The sequence below is a fragment of the Oikopleura dioica genome, chromosome 1, assembly GCF_907165135.1.
Source record: "Oikopleura dioica chromosome 1, OKI2018_I68_1.0, whole genome shotgun sequence".
NCBI lineage: Eukaryota > Metazoa > Chordata > Appendicularia > Copelata > Oikopleuridae > Oikopleura > Oikopleura dioica.
This window is the reverse complement of record NC_137291.1, coordinates 4,741,864-4,761,434: the sequence shown is the minus strand read 5'-3', so window position 1 is coordinate 4,761,434 and position 19,571 is coordinate 4,741,864. Positions and strand designations below refer to the sequence as shown.

The 19,571-nt window shown below is 42.0% G+C and overlaps 5 protein-coding genes, 1 long non-coding RNA gene and 1 other non-coding gene across 7 annotated transcripts; 2 read left to right on the top strand and 5 right to left on the bottom strand.

Annotated features, from left to right (window-relative positions):
* Positions 1 to 4,066: 4,066 nt before the first annotated feature.
* On the bottom strand, positions 4,067 to 4,138 carry TRNAW-CCA (transfer RNA tryptophan (anticodon CCA)). The gene has a single exon. It is a non-coding gene; the product is annotated as a tRNA-Trp (tRNA).
* Positions 4,139 to 6,104, bottom strand: LOC145705805 (uncharacterized). The gene is made up of 3 exons (XM_081783304.1): positions 4,837 to 6,104; positions 4,407 to 4,789; positions 4,139 to 4,367 (listed from the first exon to the last, which is right to left on the bottom strand). The coding sequence occupies exons 1-3, from the start codon at positions 5,949 to 5,951 to the stop codon at positions 4,216 to 4,218; spliced, it is 1,650 nt and encodes a 549-aa protein (XP_081639430.1). The 5' UTR covers positions 5,952 to 6,104; the 3' UTR covers positions 4,139 to 4,215.
* On the bottom strand, positions 6,101 to 7,681 carry LOC145705815 (transient receptor potential cation channel subfamily M member 5-like). The gene is made up of 2 exons (XM_081783315.1): positions 6,942 to 7,681; positions 6,101 to 6,432 (listed from the first exon to the last, which is right to left on the bottom strand). Exons 1-2 carry the CDS (start codon positions 7,648 to 7,650, stop codon positions 6,101 to 6,103), a joined length of 1,041 nt encoding a protein of 346 aa, XP_081639441.1. The 5' UTR covers positions 7,651 to 7,681.
* A 514-nt stretch (positions 7,682 to 8,195) lies between these two features.
* Positions 8,196 to 10,431, bottom strand: LOC145711703 (transient receptor potential cation channel subfamily M member 2-like). Its single transcript, XM_081789393.1, has 2 exons — positions 10,120 to 10,431; positions 8,196 to 9,455 (listed from the first exon to the last, which is right to left on the bottom strand). Exons 1-2 carry the CDS (start codon positions 10,429 to 10,431, stop codon positions 8,196 to 8,198), a joined length of 1,572 nt encoding a protein of 523 aa, XP_081645519.1.
* Positions 10,432 to 12,732: 2,301 nt separating this feature from the next.
* Positions 12,733 to 14,661, top strand: LOC145699263 (uncharacterized). Its single transcript, XM_081776526.1, has 5 exons — positions 12,733 to 13,521; positions 13,563 to 13,922; positions 13,968 to 14,176; positions 14,215 to 14,454; positions 14,499 to 14,661. Exons 2-5 carry the CDS (start codon positions 13,807 to 13,809, stop codon positions 14,645 to 14,647), a joined length of 714 nt encoding a protein of 237 aa, XP_081632652.1. The 5' UTR covers positions 12,733 to 13,521; positions 13,563 to 13,806; the 3' UTR covers positions 14,648 to 14,661.
* A 2,073-nt stretch (positions 14,662 to 16,734) lies between these two features.
* On the top strand, positions 16,735 to 17,261 carry LOC145709010 (uncharacterized). Its single transcript, XR_014134871.1, has 3 exons — positions 16,735 to 16,828; positions 16,875 to 17,017; positions 17,064 to 17,261. It is a non-coding gene; the product is annotated as an uncharacterized LOC145709010 (long non-coding RNA).
* A 654-nt stretch (positions 17,262 to 17,915) lies between these two features.
* Positions 17,916 to 18,932, bottom strand: LOC145710427 (uncharacterized). Its single transcript, XM_081788186.1, has 2 exons — positions 18,750 to 18,932; positions 17,916 to 18,584 (listed from the first exon to the last, which is right to left on the bottom strand). The coding sequence occupies exons 1-2, from the start codon at positions 18,855 to 18,857 to the stop codon at positions 18,231 to 18,233; spliced, it is 462 nt and encodes a 153-aa protein (XP_081644312.1). The 5' UTR covers positions 18,858 to 18,932; the 3' UTR covers positions 17,916 to 18,230.
* Positions 18,933 to 19,571: the final 639 nt, after the last annotated feature.

The following is a 19,571-nucleotide window of genomic DNA, read 5'->3' as shown; positions in this document are numbered from 1 at the left end:
ATTTGGCCAACCGGCCAATCAAAGACCTGATCCATAAAATCACTTCCATAAATAGGTTAAACCCTAATTTAACCTCAAGAAGCACTTAGAACCAAAAATATGGCTCTCCTGAAATTTTCGATTTATCGAAGGGGGGTCCCTTAAGAAAATTTGTTTCTAAACCAACTTGAAGTTTTGTTGGATTTCAAGAGTAATAATTTTTTACCTTTGCTTACTTTTTTCTAACAAAATTTGAAATTGCCAAGTCAAGGAAAAAAAAACCGGAGATACAAATGCCAAATCGTATCCCCTCAGCTGAACTTGAAAGCAAATTTTTATTGCTTCTAGGTTTCGAGAGAGGGCAAGACTACTTCGAGAGCAAGAAGCAGAAGCCTTGGATTCTGACGCGACGGAAATGGATTCTGATTTCGATTCGACTATTCGAGAGATGGGGGAGGAAGAGAAGGGCGTTCCCACCGACGAGGAGAGCTTCAAAAAGAAAAAGAAGAAACTTCGCTTCTCTGGCGCCCAAGAAGAAGAAAAAGAGGAAACGGTGGTGGAAGAAGAAGTTTTCGGGGAAGAAGAGCATCAGCACCTTGAAACGCATCAACACAAAGAACATCATAGCCACAAAGAATTTCACGAAAGAAAAGAAGAAAACGAATTTTCAATGCAACGAAGAGACACCCTTATTCACGTAAATTCCACTCAAAATCAGCTTTTACCCTTTTCCCTTTAGTTCCAAGAATTCAAGCCAATCTTCAATCCAAAAACGCTCAAGAAAGATTTTGAAGCAGACATCATTCTCCTCACGAATTTGATCGACAAGCTGAACTATGGCATTGTTCAAAAATGGAAGAAAGAACTTTTACGAGCTCAGAATTATCGATCAAATAACAGGTTTCTTTCTTGATTTATGTTTTCTTGTCCAAAAAGTGTCAAAATTCTTGGCGCTTGAAATTGTTGAAAGAAAATTTTTGACAAATGCTTTTAGCATCTTCGAGGTTCGAGGAGAAATGTACAGTCTTTTCGGCTACACTGTTTTGAACAAATTGATGGTGATGAAGACTTACTGGCTGGGGCAAATGTTTACGAACTTGAAAATTCTTGACGTGCATCTGGAGGTACAGTAACTACTATAGGCTTTTTTGGGTGAGCTGAATTGTGCCGCCCTGCGCCGCCTTGTGCCTCCCTGCGCCGTCTTGTGCCGCCCTGCGCCGTCTTGTGCCGCCCTGCGCCGCATTGTGCCGCCCTGCGCCACTTTCCGCCGCCCAGCGCCGCCCGGTCCGGAACCGGCACTGGGCGGCGCCGGGCGGCACAATTCAGTGTCTCCCGTTTTTTTCGCTCATGCCGAAAATTCAGGCGCTGGAGACGTACCTGGAGTACCTGAAAATGAAGATTTCCCAGGCAAATGACGAAAACTTCCGAAATCTGATGGAAGCTCACCCAAAAGCGGCAAGTGAGGATCTCGCCATGCACACGCTCAAAGAAGACCACTGCGCGAGCTTTTGGGAAAATACTCAGCGAGATCTCGTTCCTGTAAGTTTTCCCTTTTTTCGACCTTTGCTCAGTTTCTAGTGCTCGCAATTCGCCGCCGATCACAATTCGCACGTCATTCTCAACGGAGACATCAGTTTTACGATAAAAGAGATCATCGAAAATGATTCGTCAAAAGTTCACGAGCTCATGGCAAAAATCGTCGTTTACATGAAAAAAATCAGCCTCCCGGTGATTAATTTGCCGGTAAAACACAAAGACACCAAGTTCGAACGATATCACAAATTCAACGTAGGTCCCTTAAAGCTAGCAGTAAAAAATGTTTTCTTTCAGACCGAATTTGGATACTCGATCGCTTGGAATTTGACGGTTTTCAGGGATTTATGCTTCAAGGATATTAATCAGAGAATATTCAATTTGAACACTTATGCAAAAGAAAAAACAAGGACTCGCTCGAAATTTCTTTTCTTTTCCCTTTTCGAGTCGAAAAAGGGGGTTCGAATGAAGAGCGAAAAAAACAGACAACTCCGAAAATTCGAAAAGACATTCAATTCAATGAACGATCAATTCGACAAGTACGAAATCTCCTGCCTCCACCAAGATGCTTCCGATAACGAAATCGGCGTTCGATGTACCCCAGCTATCGACGAACTCGAACGAATTTTCCGACAAAACAAGGGCGAAAAGCTTCTTGAAACGCCGATAAATGTTCTGGCGGCCAGTCAGGACAGCCGATTTACCGGTAGTGGAATTCGTTCTTGCCATTCTTGTGGCCATGCTCTTTCATATTGAAAATTTGATGTTGATTTGAAAATAAATAATTGAAAATGATGCACTTTTTTCTTCATTTTTTTGATCAATATTCATTCTTGTGCCTGTAATGATCTGTTACAGTAATGAAATGATGTTCACATCAAAGAAAAAAGAGGATGTCCTGAAACCGCAGAAATGACAGTTATCCTTACTCGCCTAAATAACTAATCGTCTTCGAATGAATATTTGAAAAAGCGAGTTCTAGCAAATCTGATCTCGTCTGTCTGACCTCAGTTCCGAAACAAGTCATGTTAAGAGATCATTAACTAAAAAACTAAAGAGACAATCCTTCAACAGAACTTATTCAAGCTCATCTCTTTCAAAGTAATAAAAAATGCCCTGCAAAGAGGGTCAAGAATTTGAGAGGCCGTTGCCCGTGCCGAAGATTTTTACGAATGAATTGTCGGATAAAGCACTGTATTATTTGGACTTGTCCTTAGCTCTTTTTCTGATTGGTTGAAAAATGGAAAATTTAAGGGGTAGGCACCAATTAATGGGATCTTTCTTACGATTTCTGTTAATTTCTGTTTAAGGGTACTACCTTCGATATTCAAAATAAACATTTTCGGTCATTTAGGAAATCGAAGGTGGACCCTTAAAAATATCATTTCATTTTCAACCGGAAATAAGGTTCTCCTCGTTGTCGCCATGTACTGCATTGCTTACGTAAGTGCTCTTCATCATTTCTGAGCTTTAATTCGCGCTAGAAGATGCTCTGTCTGTTCGTCCGAGGCCGGAATCGCCGCGAAGACGAGCATACCCGCAAGCCCGTTGTGCGAACATTGTCAATAACTTCTGGAGACGGCCCTTCTGGCATTTCAAGCGAGGCTCAAACGGAACCAACTGTCGTGGAAGACATCAGCGAGAGCCTCAAAATCGCGACTTTTCAAAAGCGCCGGAGCTTGCCAGTCAAGTTCGTGAGCTCGTCGCAGCGGAAAAAGGCGGAAAAAGCATTCAGAAATCGGGTCTTACTTTTTCGGCCAAAAACGGTTGTTCTTGAGCAAAAATAGACCCGACTTTCAGGGTTCTTTCGGGCGATTCAGGATCAAATGCTCGCGGTTTGCTTACAAAGAGCCAAGGAATGGACTTGAAGGACTTTCAAAAGACACTTTTTAAAACATTCAATTTCAATAACTTAAATTTTGAAAGGGATTTGTTGAACCTCGACTTTGAAAAATAAATGACTTGCTTATGACTTTTTAAGCACTTCAGCACTCAAATCATGCTGTTATAGCTCAAATTTAAGTCCAATGAACAGGGCTGAATGATTTCGACATTTGGGTCGGGCCAAACGACGATGATCACAAGTGTTCCGCGCTTCCGAAAGGTACACACTTCTTTCATTAATTTTTGAAGAAGAACAAAGTGAACTTACTGTATTGAACTTTTTTTAGGGCATGGTGTTCTGAAACTAGAGAAGAAAAAGACCCCTGGATTTGCTGCTGATAGTGGGGTCTGGATTGGAGGAAAGCGGTTTTCTCTTCTAGAATTGATAGTCTTCCAGCAGGCGGGGTCCTCCGCCACTGAAAAGAAAATGAAATGCGTTCGCTAGAGGTCGCTTTTTCTCGGATTTTTTCAGGGAAACCCCTATTTTCACCGGTAAATCCATCGAAAATTTGGAAAAACCGCTAAAAAGGAAGCAGAAAACAACGAGGAAAGGCGCCAGTTCTTAGAAGCCAAAGTATGGTGCTCATGTAAGAAAAATTTCTCAAGCGAAAATTGGTTTATTTATCCTGCTAAATGCTTGCAACGAATAAACATTGGAATCGAAAAAGTTTGACCCCTACGTGATTCGAACACGCAACCTTCTGATCTGGAGTCAGACGCGCTACCGTTGCGCCAAGGAGTCATGCTGATCCGCCACTGATAAGAAGTTATATTACTGATAAGACAGAAAGTTTTTACACTTTTATAGTGATCGAATATTTAGAGATTTTCACTGGCAGAAATAGGTTTTTTGAAGTAATCTCCGAGATTTTCTTTGATTGGGCAAGGCGTGAGTCCGATAAACTCCCATCCAAGGGGCTTTGTCAGGTCTGTGAAGGCGTAGATTACAGTCATTTCGACCCAAGCATTGTCTGAAAATATCGAGCATGGTTTCTAGCGTATTGGTTTACCAGTATTCCATTCAGAATCGACGACTCCAAAGCGAAATTCTTCAGTTTGCAAATTTTGTCTTTTCAAAAACTTCGAAATTCTTCCACTTTCAATGATCTCCACTGGAAGATTCTTTCCCCTCTTTTCGAGGAGGATTTGATTCTCATCGCGAATCACAAAAACGAATTTTTCATTCTCTCCGAGATTTTCTAAAAAGCCAAGTCCGGCGATTCCCGTTCTTCCGGCCGGATTACGAAGTTGGGTTTTAATCGTGTGGTTCAGTGTGACTGGGGAGTAGCCGGGGAAAGAGCTGTCCCAGCTGATCTGGTCGTTGGTGATAAGAGCGCGGCGGGGAGCCGATTGGACTTTTCCGTATTTCGGCGAGCGGGAGTGTTTCCAACGTCTGAAAAGGGTGAAAAGGGGGATAGAATTGGGGGGCAGAGGTTTTACCTTCGATTGAGCTCGATAATCTGCATCACATCTTCAAAGGGAAAGGGAAGTGCTGGAGAAAAGGAAGGAGACTTGCTGTCAATTTTCCTTTGTTTTTCCAGTTTGTACTTTTTCGGCGAGGATATTTTCTTCGGACTGGAAATCTTACTCGGAGGTGAACTCCTCGTCAACGTCATTGGATTCAACATATGAGCGCCCTTGCGCATCCAACTCGGCATTGGCGGCGGTTTTGGGACATTCGAACTGACTTTGGACAAGAAACCAGACTTGGGCTTTGGAGGAGGAAGATTACAAGCCGGCGCTGCTGGAGGAGGCGGAGGAGGCGGGCCAACTTGTGAGAGACACGGTGCCGCTGCTGGTGGTGGTGGCGGTGGTGCTCCGGGGGGTGGAGGAGGCTGAGAGGAAGACTTTTTCTTTGATGATTTTTTCCTCGGACTGCCATCTGGTGTTGGAGTTCTTGAAAATGATTGTTGAACTCTGATCGAAGCTTTTTTTGCGCGCTTTTTCATCGACAAGCTCTTTTTCTTCTCGATGTTTTGAGACTCGGAGCGCGGACTTGAAGGCTCCAAAGAACCATCGACAGAAACTGAAGACGTTTCTTCTGGGAGATGAAGCTCAACATCATCATCTGACATCTCGACAAATTCACTTTCTTCCATCATTTCGACAATTTCTTCTTGCGGGCCAACCGCTCCAACTCTTTCGTGAACGACTGTGACATATTCTATCGGTTTTTCTTCTTCGTGCTGAAGGGTCAGCTCTGTAAATTCTAGTGGCTCTAGTGGAGAAACTGGCTTGAGCTTCGTGAGTTTGAAACTTTGAATTTCACCGAGCAAATCATCGTCTTCATCGGAGTCTGAAGAATTGCCATTTCCGCGGGTCAGAATGTTGTCAGGAATGTTGAATTTGCTGAGGACTTTTTTGCTCGAAACGGGAAGATGAGGATTTCGACTCAAATCCTGGCCTCGTTTTTCTCGCATAAAATCGCCAATAACTTTTCGTCTTTCTGCAAATTCCGGATCAAAGTCTGGCTTTTGCGATTTGTCCATTTTCTTTTGCACTTTTGATAGTCGATCGGAAATGTTCTTCAGCATCTTTTTCATATGTTCGTCCATTTGATCCAGTTTTTGTTGAATTTCTTCCTCTTCGTCGCTAGAATCGTAGAGTTTTTCCTCCAGCGCGGCTTTTTCTTGAACTTTTTTCTTGTGCCGCGAAATGAATTTGGCGCTGACGCTGTAGAAATGAGCTTCAAGTTCTTCAATTGTCACTTCTTTCGTCCTTGCATCGTCGATTTTGTTATGTTTTCCGATGCTTGGGCGCAATTTTTGCCAACTTGAATTTCTCCGAAATAAGTCGGAACTCCTCCTAGAGAGTTTTGAAGATGTCTTCTCATGGGGCGCTTGGTTTCTTCGAGTTTACGGTGAATCTCTCGAGTTCGATTCCGCAAGTCCCAATTGCTGCCGAAGCAAAGAAGGATGATTTTTTCAAAGGCTTTTGCGACGAATCGAAGGACGTAAAAGGGAGGAACTAGGGCAGGTCGACGGTAATACTCCTTGATTAGGGCGTAGCGCTTTGAGTTCCAAAGATCCATATCACCTTAGAATTTTATATTTTATTATATTTTAAAAGAATAATTGTAAATTTTATCTATATATAAAAATTAAATATAGTTTAATATAATAATTAATTTTAATAGATATATATTAATATATATTTTATTTTTATATATTTACAAAATATTGAATTTAAGGCCCCCCACCGTCAGCTTTTTCCTCGAAAAATGGAAATTTTTAAAAACACCTTATTTTTGGTTGTTAATGCGTCCTCAGGTTAAACTTGCTTCAAAATCTTGATAAGAGGAAATTTCGACCAAGAAAAATCAATATTTTGCCAAAATTAGGGCAAATTCGTCAATTTTCGGCGAAAAGTCCGATTTTCAAATGCGATTTTGGGGATGAAGGAGTCGAGATAGACCCTCAAAAAATGGAGCCTCAAAATCGTTTTCAAAATCCATTTCCAGGGTCAAAATTTGATTTTTCGAAAAATCCTGACGGGGGTCCTTAAATAAATTTTATTATTTTTTTATATTTTTCTATATTTTTCACCTGATCGATTGCTTTTGACAACGTCGAAACTGTGCGTAAACATGGCGATGAGCAAGTTCAAAAGAATAATATTCGCACTCATCATGTAAAACAACGAGAGACCCTTGATAAACCAGTTTTCTTGTGGACATCGCATTGACATAGTGGTAAAATCTGCCATATCCTGCAAGAGGCCGCTTTTCGTCGTTGTATTGGTACAGTATGCTCCTGGATCAGATTCAAGTGGATCGTTGCTTGGGTCGGCGAGGCCCTCGAATCCCCAAGCTTGGACTTCTTTCATGAAAGTTTCGCCGAGAACGGTCAAAAGTGGCCGGCGAAAGACACCGTCGAAAACTTCCAAGATTCGGAACTCGTTTGGATAGAGTAATCCTTGAATGGAAGCTCCATACGCGTAGATCAATATTCCAAACATGATCAAAAAGAAGTACATGTCCTTGATCATGTGCCAGATGATGATGATATTCGGACCCATGACATTCGTGACGATGTAAAAATTCATCATTCGGATCATCAGAACAATGAATGAAATCGTGTACAAAATCTGAGATGTTTGAAACTCTGGCGACATCTGAAGCGGGCAGCATTCCTCTGGGCCTCCGGAGAAAAATGTACAGTCGGTGTTTTCGGGCTCGGTTGACAGTTTGAGGACGACGCCGATGGAGAGGACGACGAATCCGATCATGTCCATGATGTTCCACTCGTCTTGCATCCAGTGGTGGAGTTGGTTCAGAAAACTGTTGCCATCTTATTGGGATCAACAAAGACGAATAGAAAACAGCGAAAATCGGGCAAAACCATAAAATGAAGGTGATTTTCTAAATCATGGTTTTGATTGGCCAGTAGACCAAATACAGCAATCTGATTGGTCATCCAAAAATTCACTTCCATTTTTTGGTTTTGTCCAAAAAATCGATAGAAGTGCACTTTTGGATTACAAATAAGATTGCTGGATTTGGTCTACAGGCCAATCAAAACCCTGATTCCAGAAAATCACTTCAATTTTTTGCCGCGGCTCTTAGAGTCAAGTTGATTTTCGGGATGAAATCGGGCATGGCCAGAAATGGAAGTGATTTTGTGGAAAAGGGTTTTGATTGGCTGTTAGACGACATACAGCAATCTTATTGGTAATCCGAGAATTCACTGCCAGTTTTAGTTTAGTCCAAAAAAATAAATAGGAGTGCATTTTTGGAAGACCAATAAGATTGCTGTATTTTGTCTACCTGCCAATCAAAACCCTGATTCAAGAAAATCACTTCAATTTTTTGCCGCGGCTCCGAAAATACAACTCGAGCTCGGTTGACCCGTTCCTGAGCTTTTCATTTGTCGAAATTCTTCCAAAATAAGTGTTATCGTCCAAGCAAGCAAAAACCATTCAGCAAAAAACGGTCTTGTGCAAAATTGCATCGTCAGGACATAACCAAAAAGTCCTTGATAGATTGTATACATGATGAAATTATAAACATAAACAGTTCTCGGCGCATTGAAGAAGCACCTGAATTTTGTCAAATACGAAGCTGTTGGTTTGTGGGTGTCGAATTTGAGCCAGTAAGGAGCTCCGAAAGGCATGGCGAGGGAGCAGTAGTAGACCCATTCTTTATTCCGGCCGGATTCGAAAGCGAGCTTCGAGATTCGACCGAGCCAGATTGTGTCCAACTCGTGCTGGACAAATCGATGCGCGACGAAGGCAATGACGTTTCCGTTGACAGCGATTTCTAGAGGCGTCAATTGTCCATATTCCGGATGAATTTGGGTCAAGAATTTCCTCGTGTTTTCGTTGTCATTTTTGATGCTCTCCGACAAAAGCCCAATCGCCAAATCGGTGAATTTCTTCTTGTGAGTTCCAATTTCGCATTTGATATCGTACGTCTTTGACAGTTTTGAAATAAAGTCGCAGGCCGCCGCGCCAACTAGAGCGAGGACTAGTGCGTCTTTTTCCCCCTCCCGCCAGAAAATTTCCGCCATTTCGAAGTTCTCCGTCGCCAGGCTCCAGAAAAACAGCGCTTTGACTGGGTTCAACCGGCCGCGGATCATTGGATCCTGGTCGTCGATGTAGACCCCGTAATTGCTGATATAGTCCTTTTTCAAAATTCGCAGGCCAGAAATCACGTCAAAAACAGAAAAATCACTGTCCATCTGTTTGATTTTTTCTTCTTCCTCGATTTTTCGTTTTCCAAGAAATCGTTTTCTCGGACTTTGAAGCTCGATCAACCTCTTTTTGTCTTCATGCTTCTTCACTTTTTCAAAAACACCGGGGAGTTGCTGCCGAGTTTGATTGAAGAACTTGGTGATTTTGCCGTCCATTTCTTCGGACATGGACAGATCGATTCCTTGCTCAAGAAAGATCGAAACAAAGGCAATGTTGTTGTCAGCAATCGCTCCGAAAAACATGTCGTAAGCCTTTTCCGATGAGAAAAGAGCTCGGTATCCCTTGATGTTGATTTTCTCAAGCTGAGCTTTCACAACTGAGGTTAGATTCATCTGCATCGCGACGAACAGTTGCCGAACTGAATCATCCTTTAGCAGAGTTGCAAATTTGCTGAGCTGAGTGTGCTTACTGCCTATCTCAGCTTACCCGGCTAAGCTCAGCTCAGCTCAGCTCTGTTCAACTCAGCTCAGCGCTGTTCAGTTCTGTTTAGCTCGGCTCAGCTCAGCTCTGTTCAGCTCAGCTCTGTTCAGCTCAGCTCAGCTCAGCTCAGCCTAGCTCAGCTCTGTTCAGCTCAGCTTAGCTCAGCTCAGCTTAGCTCAGCTTAGCTCAGCTCAGCTTAGCTCAGCTCAGCTTAGCTCAGCTCAGCTTAGCTCAGCTCAGCTCAGCCAGCTCAGCTCAGTTCAGCTTAGCTCACCCAGCTCAGCTCAGTTCAGCTCAGCCCAGCTCAGCCAGCTCAGCTCAGTTCAGCTTAGCTCACCCAGCTCAGCTAAGCTCAGCTCAGCTCAGCTCAGCTCAGCTTAGCTCAGCTCAGCTCAGCTCAGTTCAGCTCAGCTCAGCTCAGCTCAGCTCAGCTCAGCTCAGCTCAGCTCAGCTCAGCTCAGCTCAGCTCAGCTCAGCTCAGCTCAGCTCAGCTCAGCTCAGTTCAGCTCAGCTCAGTTCAGTTCAGCTCAGTTCAGCTTAGCTCAGTTTAGCTCAGCTCAGCTCAGATCAGCTCAGTTAAGCTCAGCTTAGCGAAAATAAAGCATAATTTACAACTCTGTCCTTGAGCACATTTTCCATCAACACATGCGAGAGCTTCTTTTTCTGCTTCAAATTAAAAATCGTGATGTGCTTCCGCATGAGAAATATTTTCTTGATGTCGACGACCCAGCTTTTGACCTCGACCGCGCTTCTTCTCGAAATACACGATTTCTTCAAAATCTCCATCATTTCCAGCGTCGTCATTGCTTGATAAATCCGCTCATTAAGCCGATCAGAAGCGTCGGGAATTTTCCCATCAACCAAGTTTTCGGTCAACGAGTCTGAATCGAAGCTCGTATCGGCCGAGAAATTCGAATACTCCATTTCACTCGCTTTTGAGGCTAAAAATTCGAGTGAGTTTGCCACGACATCTGCCGCACCACCAGCTCCCTTGAAAATGATGACCGATGTTTCTTCCCTGAGTCTGAGAATCTGGGCTCGATAACCTGACAAGTAAACCTGACTCAGGTTCTGGAGAGCTTAAATCGAAAGCCGCGAAAATATTTTGACGGTTTCGACCAAATTTTTGATGAAATTTTGGAATTATGGTGCTTTTGCCCATTTGAAATTTCCATGTCTCTAAAACATTTGTGGATAAGGTCATATCCGGTATTGAAGAGTCGGAATTTCATGCTCGATAACTTGATCTTTACGATAAAATTGGGCAAATGTGGCATTACTTACTAAATAAATGAAAAGAGTTCTCAAACTCATTATTAAAAAAAGATGCCGACTTGTCCATTTCAGAATAAAATTATGATTTCTCAAAAAATTAAAATTTGAATTATAATAGAACTTCTTTAACTTTTTTTATATTTTTCATATTATTTTAAATTTGTTTTTCATTAATTATTATTCCTGCCACGCGGCTTTCCATTTAAGCTCTTCAAAACCTGACTCAGGTTTTCTACTCAAGTTTCCGAGCCCAGCTAAGAATAATCGATTTCAACGAGCTCAAGTCGCCGGAGACGAGAATATTTGCCACGGGGATTCCGTCCCCTTCATCTTTGAATTTCATTTCGACGTGGAAGCGAAAGTTGTTTCGCTGCGGATTCGAGCTTGTTCGGATCGTTCGGCCTTCGAAAATCATGAATTGGGAGTGATTCCGGTCCAAGCTGCTGTCGTTTGTCGACATGATGATTTCTTTCCTGACTTCGACCTCCTCCTCTTCTTCCCTTTTCTCTTCCGGTTTTCCATAGGGGTTGACTTTTAGCCCGTTTTTCTCCTTGATCGCTTCCCAAAAAGGAAACCCAATGATGGGCACCTTGTCGCCCGTTTGTCTCCCCACTTCGTATCTGGCGCTTCCGATCAAGTTGTTCAGCGGATCGTTCATCCCCGAAGTCGTGATCCAGGAGCCAGTGCACTCGGCGGCTTTGTAGATTTGCTCCTTGACGAGCAAGGAGGCCGCGTATCCGCCATCCAGGGATTCGCTGATGCCTGTTCCGTGGACAGAGAGAATCATCCCGGGCGCCGGGTTCGAGCGCATCAAATAATCGTAGTGCAACTTCGGGTTCAGATCCAACTCGTTTCGGACCATCACAAAATTGCACGGGCGAATGTAGTCCTTTCCGAGCCCGAAGCGGAAAATGCCAAAGTTGTAGAACTCCTCTCCATCGAAGTTGTGCGTTCGGCCGTAGCACTCGACGAATTCGTTGAGTTTTTTCAGATAATTTTCAGTTTCGGACTTTTGTCGCTCAATTCGCCGGCGGCTTTTTTCGGCTTAAACCTTTCCCAACCCTTCATTAAAAAATTCTAGTTTTACAAATCGAATTTGCTCGAAATTCAAGCCTTCCTTGATTTTTCTCCCTTCCTTTTGGCGCTAGAACCATGTCGCTTCTGTTGATGACGCGGTTCCCATCAGTTCCAACTTGAACGGGCTCTTCAATGACCACGACAGCTTCATTTTCGTAGCTTGTTGATTTTTGAGAAATCTCGCGAGAAATCTCTTTCGGCGTAATTTTCATTTCATTTTCAGAATGATTGATAAGCGGTATTTTTCGGTGCTGGGAGAGCTATTGTTGGCGCGTTCCGCCTTGGTGACCATTGTTCTGAAAATAGATCATGTTTTACTGTTGGCTTTTTGATGCTAGGATAGCATAGGATTAATGAGTGTCTAAATAAGCATTTTGCATTTTACATTTTTATTAAATTATTAATTTATAATTAACTATTTTAGTTAAATATTCAGAATTGTTGATTTAAAATCGAAATATGAAAAATTTATTAAAAATTCAATAATAATATTTTAAATTTTATTTATATTAAAAAATTACTTTTAATTTAAATGATAAATAAACAATAAAATTACCATCATTTTAATTTAAAAATAAATTTTTTTACTAGATAAAATAATTTTTAAGAAATTCCATGACTGTCATAATTTTTTCCGCTTAGAAATCTCAATAAAACTGTTTTTCGCTAACCTCTTTTTTATTTATTTTTTCTTCGTAAAATCAAATTTCGATCATCATTTTCTCTCTCCAGTTTTCATTTTTCCTCTTTGAGATTTCTCTTGCTCGGACCGGTAGTTTTCTAGGTTGGGTTTAGTGGAGCTGCAAATGCCCTCTGGCGATTTCTCCCTTTTTAACAAGGATAAGGATACCACTTCTCTGCTTAACCTTCGATTTCAAGTGTTTAATTTGCCGATTTTGGCTTTGTTTGATTTTTTCTTTTTGAAAAAACGCGCCTCAAATGAAACTTTATCGCCGAGATATGATACCTTTTACGAGTGTAGCTGACAAATCGCGAGACAAAAGAGGGAGAAAAAAAAACGAGGAGAAGAATTCTTTTTGGAATTTTTCGTTTTTACGCTCCGGCGATGGTCATTTGGTCATTTTGAATTCTGTTGACGGAGCTTTATAAAGTTAATCAGGCGGATTTTTGAAACAATGACGAAAATCAACAAGGAGAATTCTGAATTGGAGAATTATGATTTACTACACGCTCCAGGGCTTACGGCTTACGGTTTACTTCGTTGACTCTGTAATTGAAATTTTCTAGAAATATGATGATGAGATTCAATTGTTTTTGTTTGGTTTACCATGAAGTTTCTTCTCCTTTTAGATGCGGGTTAAAAATCTTAGTCAAAATTGCCGAATTCAAAAGAAAGATTTGAACCATGAGTAGCAATCAGTTCGATCCTGGCCGATCCTACCGCCGACGAAACAGCAAAAGCAGAAGAGATTTGCAGAGACGTTGCTGGCGGTGATCCCAAAGTTTTTGGTCTGGTTTCTCAAAATTTTCGTATTTCTATTCGATTCTTTTATGCAACCTTTCATAAAGATACAGATTCAGTGGTGCTCAAGCCAAGTTATGGGAATGTACCTACGACATAACGACGGATTCGGGAACGATTCTTGAGCGAAAAACTCTTGTGAAATTGTATAACGATTCGGATTCCATTAACTTTTACAGGTATTTTTACTCATAAATATGCCGAAAAAAAAAGATTTTAGGGAGAACAAAAACCGACTTGACGATGTCCTCAACGCATATGAAAACGCTGGAAGCAACGGAATCGGCGCAGAGATTTACAAAACATACAACGATGGAGAGCCTTTTGCCAACTTGAATTTCGCCGTGGTTCAAGAGTATTTGAACGGCACAGACCTAGAAGACACCCTGCCTACCGACGATGATATCTTTGCTGTAGCCAGGTTGCTCGCGAAGAATCATCTGGTGCCATATGAAGAAACAAACATGAACAGAGATTTTTGCAGCCAGCACTGGCCGTGGAATACAGTCGCTTATGGGGAGCACATGAACGATGATTACTACGAAGAAGCGAGGGACTTTATTCACGACCACGCGCAAGAGTAGGGGAAAAGATCACCGACCATTCTTTGAATCGAAAATTTAAGGGAAGGAATCGGTGACATGGAGACCTTACAAGAGTTCTACGAATATGCACGAGATCAAGCAGAAATGGCCCCCTCTCCAGCTGTCTTTACCCATGGCGATCCTCACTTGGGCAATATTTTCAAACTCAATGACGGAACTTACCGCCTTCTCGACTACGACAATTCGAACATTGGCCCGAGAATTTGGGATCTGCTCTATTTCTGGAACAGTAAGCGCACTATTAACCCGCTCTATTTTCATTTCTAGAGCTACCAAACGACGACAAAGATTCAAAGTTCGACGCTTATATTGACGCTTACGTAACTGAGTACAACGCTGGAAATCCCCCAGTAACTGTCACCGTTGGTGAAATAACGAACGAGTTCATCTGCCACCTTCCATACAGTATTCTTCAACTGGCTGCGTTTTATCACACAATCGACCTGGAGCCATATGACGAGTGGACACTTTATGTAATGGATGCGATTTTGAAAGAGCCGAACTTTCGTAAGTTTTCTTTTCCAAGGTCGAAATAAAAAAACATGATTTAGCGCAGTGCCAGGCTACTCCTGAACCAACTGGAGCTCGATATGCTGACTGCGAATTCGAAGCGAAATCGAATGATGTGGAAATGAAAGTCAATGGAGCTCGAGAGATGGGCGTTGCTCTTGGTCTTCTTTTCTTGTTTATTCTTGTGTGAAATTCTTGCACATTGATTTCTTCTCATTTTTTTAATGAAAAATGAAATAAAAAAGATTTATTTTCGATCTTGAATTTTGCTTATTTTGTGAAAAGTCGCACGGTGGCCACGTCTTTTCATTTTTCTCAATCGCCATTTCGAAAGGTCTGCCGGCTTAACATTTCCTGATCTATCTGTTGCTTACCGCGACAAAACGAACTTACTGGCAAAAGTCCGTATTTCTTGCTTTAAAATCCGGCGCAATTCAGTTTCGACATCAGATCTCAACTTCAAATTCAAATTTTTGAAACTTGAAGATGAGAGTTTTCATTCAATTACATGTTATTGCGCAATTTTTTGTCCAAGCGACGGATTATCGAGCTGGCTCATTTGAGTACAGTTACTCGTGGTCGGAACGCCGACTTACTGTCCGACGACGAATGGCATGGCAACGTTACGCAGCTGGCTACGTTTCTGGATGTACTAGGAACGATGTCTTCAATGAAACACAAAGGTATGTTTATGATTCTATCTTGATTTTTTTCATTCTTTTTATTAAGCGATCGAGTTATTAATGAGACAATCGTTAATTTTTCCGGCGATGTTCTGCTCGATGCTGGTCAGTCAGGAACATCTGGGACGTACCGGGTCAGCGAATTTGATGTCTCCGACAAGCTAGATTTTGACGATCATTACTGCTTTGGAACCAATAGCGAAATATTCGTTGTCAATGAGCCCTTCATTCATCGCGGCGAAGGCTGTTGCACCACTGACTTGACTGACGACGACGGTAACAGTGTCGCTAGCGCAAATTATACGATAGAAGCCAAGGTTAACGACATCTTTAATGACTCCCCTACTGTATACAGGTAAATAACCGACAAGAATGCTTTATAATAAGCAGCCAATAAACATGATAAATTTGGCCTACCAGCCAATCAAAACACTATCCTTAAAATCCTCCTCAGAATTCCTAACAGATGGAACATCATGTTCGGCTGCAACAACCAACAATTCAACCTTGCTCCTGTCGACAACAACGGCGACAGTGTTCGTTGTCGCTGGGCAACTTCCGATGAAGCGGGAGGAATGGCGCGGGTAAACGGCAGATTTGACTCCCTGGTTCTCGACGAGGAAAATTGCATCATCACATACGTACCTGGACAAAACGCTTCTCCTGGAACCCAACCGATTGCCATTCAAATCGAGGATTTCGACAGCGACGGAAATATGAGATCTTCGATTCCAGTCCAGCTTAGGGCGAATATTTGGTTTCCAGCTGCTGATTTTCCAGCGTATTGCGATGGTCGACCGAGTTTCAAGGGAAACACACCCAACCAAGGGCGCAGCATTGGTATCTGGCATAAGATCAACATCCTCTTCACCGCCTCGTACACTTGGAACAATGAGGAGCGCTTCGACATCGACCGAATCGTTTATTCCTTGCCTCCAGGAATGACTTGCTTAGGAGTCAACAAATTCACCGGCGATTCCTACTGTTCCTGGGAGCCCGATGATGACTTGTGGAGTGAAAGGTCAACCGAGCTCTGCGCGATTGCCTACGATCCAATGAACAGAAATTCTGACCAAGTCTGTGTCACTCTTTACCTCGATTTCCGAACAGTTACTAACCTTCCCGAATGCAATGTTTGCTCAGGTGCTGGATTGACAACCGCCCAGACTTACGCTGATTGTAAAAGCTCGATGGCGCTACAGTCATGCATAGGCCTCGGACGTAAAAATTCATCACCACCAGCCGGTCGTCGTACGGTAACAAGAGTAGGCTCATTCGAAAGCTCTTGAACAGGGCTTTCTGTTGGGCTTATAAAAAAACTGGGCCCTGTCCTCCTTTTTCGAGATATTTGACTTTGAAGGTAAGCTTCGAAAAATATTTTTCAAAATAACTCGTAACAGAAAGGGAGGGCCCAGTTTTTTTATCGGTCAAATAGAAAGCCCTTATCAAGACCTTTCGAATGAGCCCTCTCATGTTCCCGTACGATGACCGGATGGTGAAAATCGTCTTTTTTACGTCCGAGGCCTAGTCATGCAACAGTAAGAACAAAATATTGCTTGAATTAATATTTTACTCTCTTAATTTCTAGCTGGGGACATCTGTGGAGTGGAAGTAAGAATGGATCGTGGAGAAGTAACGCAGCTGGATATAAGGTGCTTCAACGAACTGCAATGCTTAAGAAGCTTAAAGTAAGCGCTGAATTCAAACTGAGACTTGAGTTAATACTCTTTTAAGCAACAACTTTATGGCACCATTTATGTGGCAAAGTACTTGCCGGCCTGAGCACAAGCTTCAGACAAGACGATTCGGCCAGTCGACATGCTACGGCTGCTTGAGAGCGTGTGGCAACAGAGAACCCTGCTTCGATCCGACCACAGGTACTTGCGTGTTTGCAAAGAATCCGTCAAAAAGAAACTTGTTTAGCTTCATTTAACTTGGATGCCTTGCCAAGAATTGCTTGGACTGATGTGAATTACATGAACCCAAATTACTAAGACCTGATATCATTGAATTTCTCAACCTTGCATTCTCCAACCCATTACTGGTCCTTCCGGTTATAGTCGTCATAAAATTTTTTTTTATGAAATTCTTATTTCTTCCTTTTATTTTACAGAATAAAGTCTTCAACAAAAAATTTACATTTTGAAAGTATTTTGGACGCTGAGATTGAGTCGTTTCACTTTTGTGACGGCTTTGAAGGCCTGAATGTACTGATGCTTGCAGCTTTGGAGATATCGATCGGCCCATTTGAGAAGTCGGGCGGCGATGCTTTCTACGACTTTGTCGCCGGAAAGTTGGTTGTCGACTTTTGCGGCTTTCGCTCGCGCTTTTTTGCGTTTCAAAAAATATTCATTCAAAAATGGATCAATTTTTTGAAACATTCCTTGAAAAGAAGAAACTCAGCAAAACAGCCTTCATCGACCCAAATGTACTTCATATTCTCCGAGAAGCCGTAGCTCACGTCTCTTTTGCAGCTCGCTTCTCCAAGAGTAGTTGTCAAGTAGAAATCATTGAAGTCGCCTTCGAAGTTGCAGTGTTTTCGCGATTCATGTTCCGATTCGCAGCGGAGGGTTAATTGGGTGACTTCTGGCTTTGGAGTCGAAACTGGAGCTTCTGGGGAAAATTCAGCTTCGATTTTCGTCAAGGAGACTTCCACGGAACAACCTTTTTGTGATGAAAAAATTCATGATATTAAAACGGGGGTTGTAGCGGGATTATCGGTCGTGCACCTCTATTAGCCCTATTTCGGTTAGACTTAGGGTTAGGAGACTGAAGGTACTTTATGAGGGGTCCTTGGATAGGCCTAAGGGCAGGGGGAGGTACCGGGAGAAGAAGCCCCCTAGGCTTGGCTAAGGGTAAGGGGCTGCCCGACTTGACTCCCCTCTACCCGATGATTTTTCCCTTGGGGCGAAGCCTCCTCTGTTAGGCCTTAGGGCCCCTAAGTTAGGGGGGGTCCCGAGGTGCAAAGCCCCCTGGGTAAGACTAAGGGGGAAGGGGAGGTTTCCTGGAGGCGGAGCCCTAGGTTAGGGTTGGAGTTAGGGGCAAATGACCCCCTCCTAACAATTGGGGGAGAGTCGTTGATATTTTCGATCACAGTCCTAGTTGCGTCCAAACGAGATCATCCTTGATCCCAAACGTGATCCCCTCGACACACGGCGGCTCTTTCCTCAAAATCTCCAACGAGTTGTAATCGACAGGGATCAAGCAATGCGTCAAATCGCCAAGAGGAGACACAATCGTCAGTTTTGAAGAACAGCCGAAGATGTTCTCGTGGTGGTGGAGCAGGAGATGGCCTTCAGCGTGAGCGTCGTGGTGGTATTCGCGATCTTGATTTTTAGTTTCGTTGTGGCAGGCGGTAAAGGCGTCGAGCATTTGGCCACCGATTTTTGAAAATCGACGTTTGAAGGAATCTGATGATGGGGACCAACCGAGCCACTCATCGACCTGGAAATTATTTTAAAAATATAATTATTTGATAAAATATTTTATTCAATTATTATTTCTTATAAATTATTTATTTTTTAAATTCATTTTTTTTATTGTTAAATTATTTTTAATTTTTTTCCAAATATTAGGTAATTAAAATTAGTAAATTTTCATCTTTCTAACCGCTTTTTGCGAGTGCTCAACAATTCTGCTCAATTCTCTTTCAGCAAAAACCCGATCAGTTTCGCAGCCAAGAACAGCAGTGGCGAAAAAGCTAAGAAAAATTTTCATTTTCAGCTTTTCTCTTTTTTCGATTCTCTTATCGAGAATACGAAATGTCAAAAATTTACAAAAGGAGAGCTCTCCAAAATGATTCAATTTGGAGCGGGAAAGCTACGGCTTTTGGTGATGGTGATGAAAAAAAGGGGCGCGCGAGAGCAAAGGCAGGCGAAATCTCGATAAATTTTTGATAAAAATTTTGATGCGACCTTGATTTTCTGCATCGAAAGCAACTTTTTGGAGGATAATTAAAAATAAGGCTTCCAAGAAAAAGTGGCTTAAAGAGTTTTAAAGATAAAAATTAAAATTAAAAAAAATTTTTTTGCTTTTTTTTTCATTTCAAACAATCTTTAAAATATTTTTCTTTCAAGTTTGAATTTTTTAAAATGAGAAATATATTTCATTTAATTATTTATTGATAATTTAATTCTTCTTATAAAAAATATTCAATCAGACATAAAATTAAAAATATTGATTTCTACTGATTTTAGATGATCTTGAGAAAAAATATGCGAAGAGAAAAATCATCCCAAACAGAGGATCAGGAATTAAACGAGATATTGAATTTGTGTTGGAGACTGCTGCGCTTTCTAATTCGTTTTTGGTAGTTCGGCGATGACGTGAACTGTGTTTTCACCAAAAACAGATACCGATCGCGCAAAACACTGCATTTCTTGTCGCAAGGTTCAACCCTGGATCGGCAATCCTTGGTGCTTAGATTCGTAG

Excerpts from the sequence above, each read along its gene's own strand:
- LOC145711703 (XM_081789393.1), bottom strand. The coding sequence starts at position 10,431 with ATGGAGTATTCGAATTTCTCGGCCGATACGAGCTTCGATTCAGACTCG. Across the intron at positions 9,456-10,119 it reads ATGTGCTCAAGGACAGAGTT|GATGATTCAGTTCGGCAACT; the intron begins GTAAATTATGCT and ends ACTCTGCTAAAG.
- LOC145705805 (XM_081783304.1), bottom strand. The coding sequence starts at position 5,951 with ATGGACGAACATATGAAAAAGATGCTGAAGAACATTTCCGATCGACTA. Across the intron at positions 4,790-4,836 it reads ATTATCGAGCTCAATCGAAG|ACGTTGGAAACACTCCCGCT; the intron begins GTAAAACCTCTG and ends CACCCTTTTCAG. Across the intron at positions 4,368-4,406 it reads CGATTCTGAATGGAATACTG|ACAATGCTTGGGTCGAAATG; the intron begins GTAAACCAATAC and ends CGATATTTTCAG.
- LOC145705815 (XM_081783315.1), bottom strand. The coding sequence starts at position 7,650 with ATGCAAGACGAGTGGAACATCATGGACATGATCGGATTCGTCGTCCTC. Across the intron at positions 6,433-6,941 it reads TGTCAAAAGCAATCGATCAG|GTGATATGGATCTTTGGAAC; the intron begins GTGAAAAATATA and ends TAAAATTCTAAG.
- LOC145710427 (XM_081788186.1), bottom strand. The coding sequence starts at position 18,857 with ATGAAAATTTTTCTTAGCTTTTTCGCCACTGCTGTTCTTGGCTGCGAA. Across the intron at positions 18,585-18,749 it reads TTGAGCACTCGCAAAAAGCG|GTCGATGAGTGGCTCGGTTG; the intron begins GTTAGAAAGATG and ends AATAATTTCCAG.
- LOC145699263 (XM_081776526.1), top strand. The coding sequence starts at position 13,807 with ATGAACAGAGATTTTTGCAGCCAGCACTGGCCGTGGAATACAGTCGCT. Across the intron at positions 13,923-13,967 it reads ATTCACGACCACGCGCAAGA|GGAAGGAATCGGTGACATGG; the intron begins GTAGGGGAAAAG and ends CGAAAATTTAAG. Across the intron at positions 14,177-14,214 it reads TCTGCTCTATTTCTGGAACA|AGCTACCAAACGACGACAAA; the intron begins GTAAGCGCACTA and ends TTTCATTTCTAG.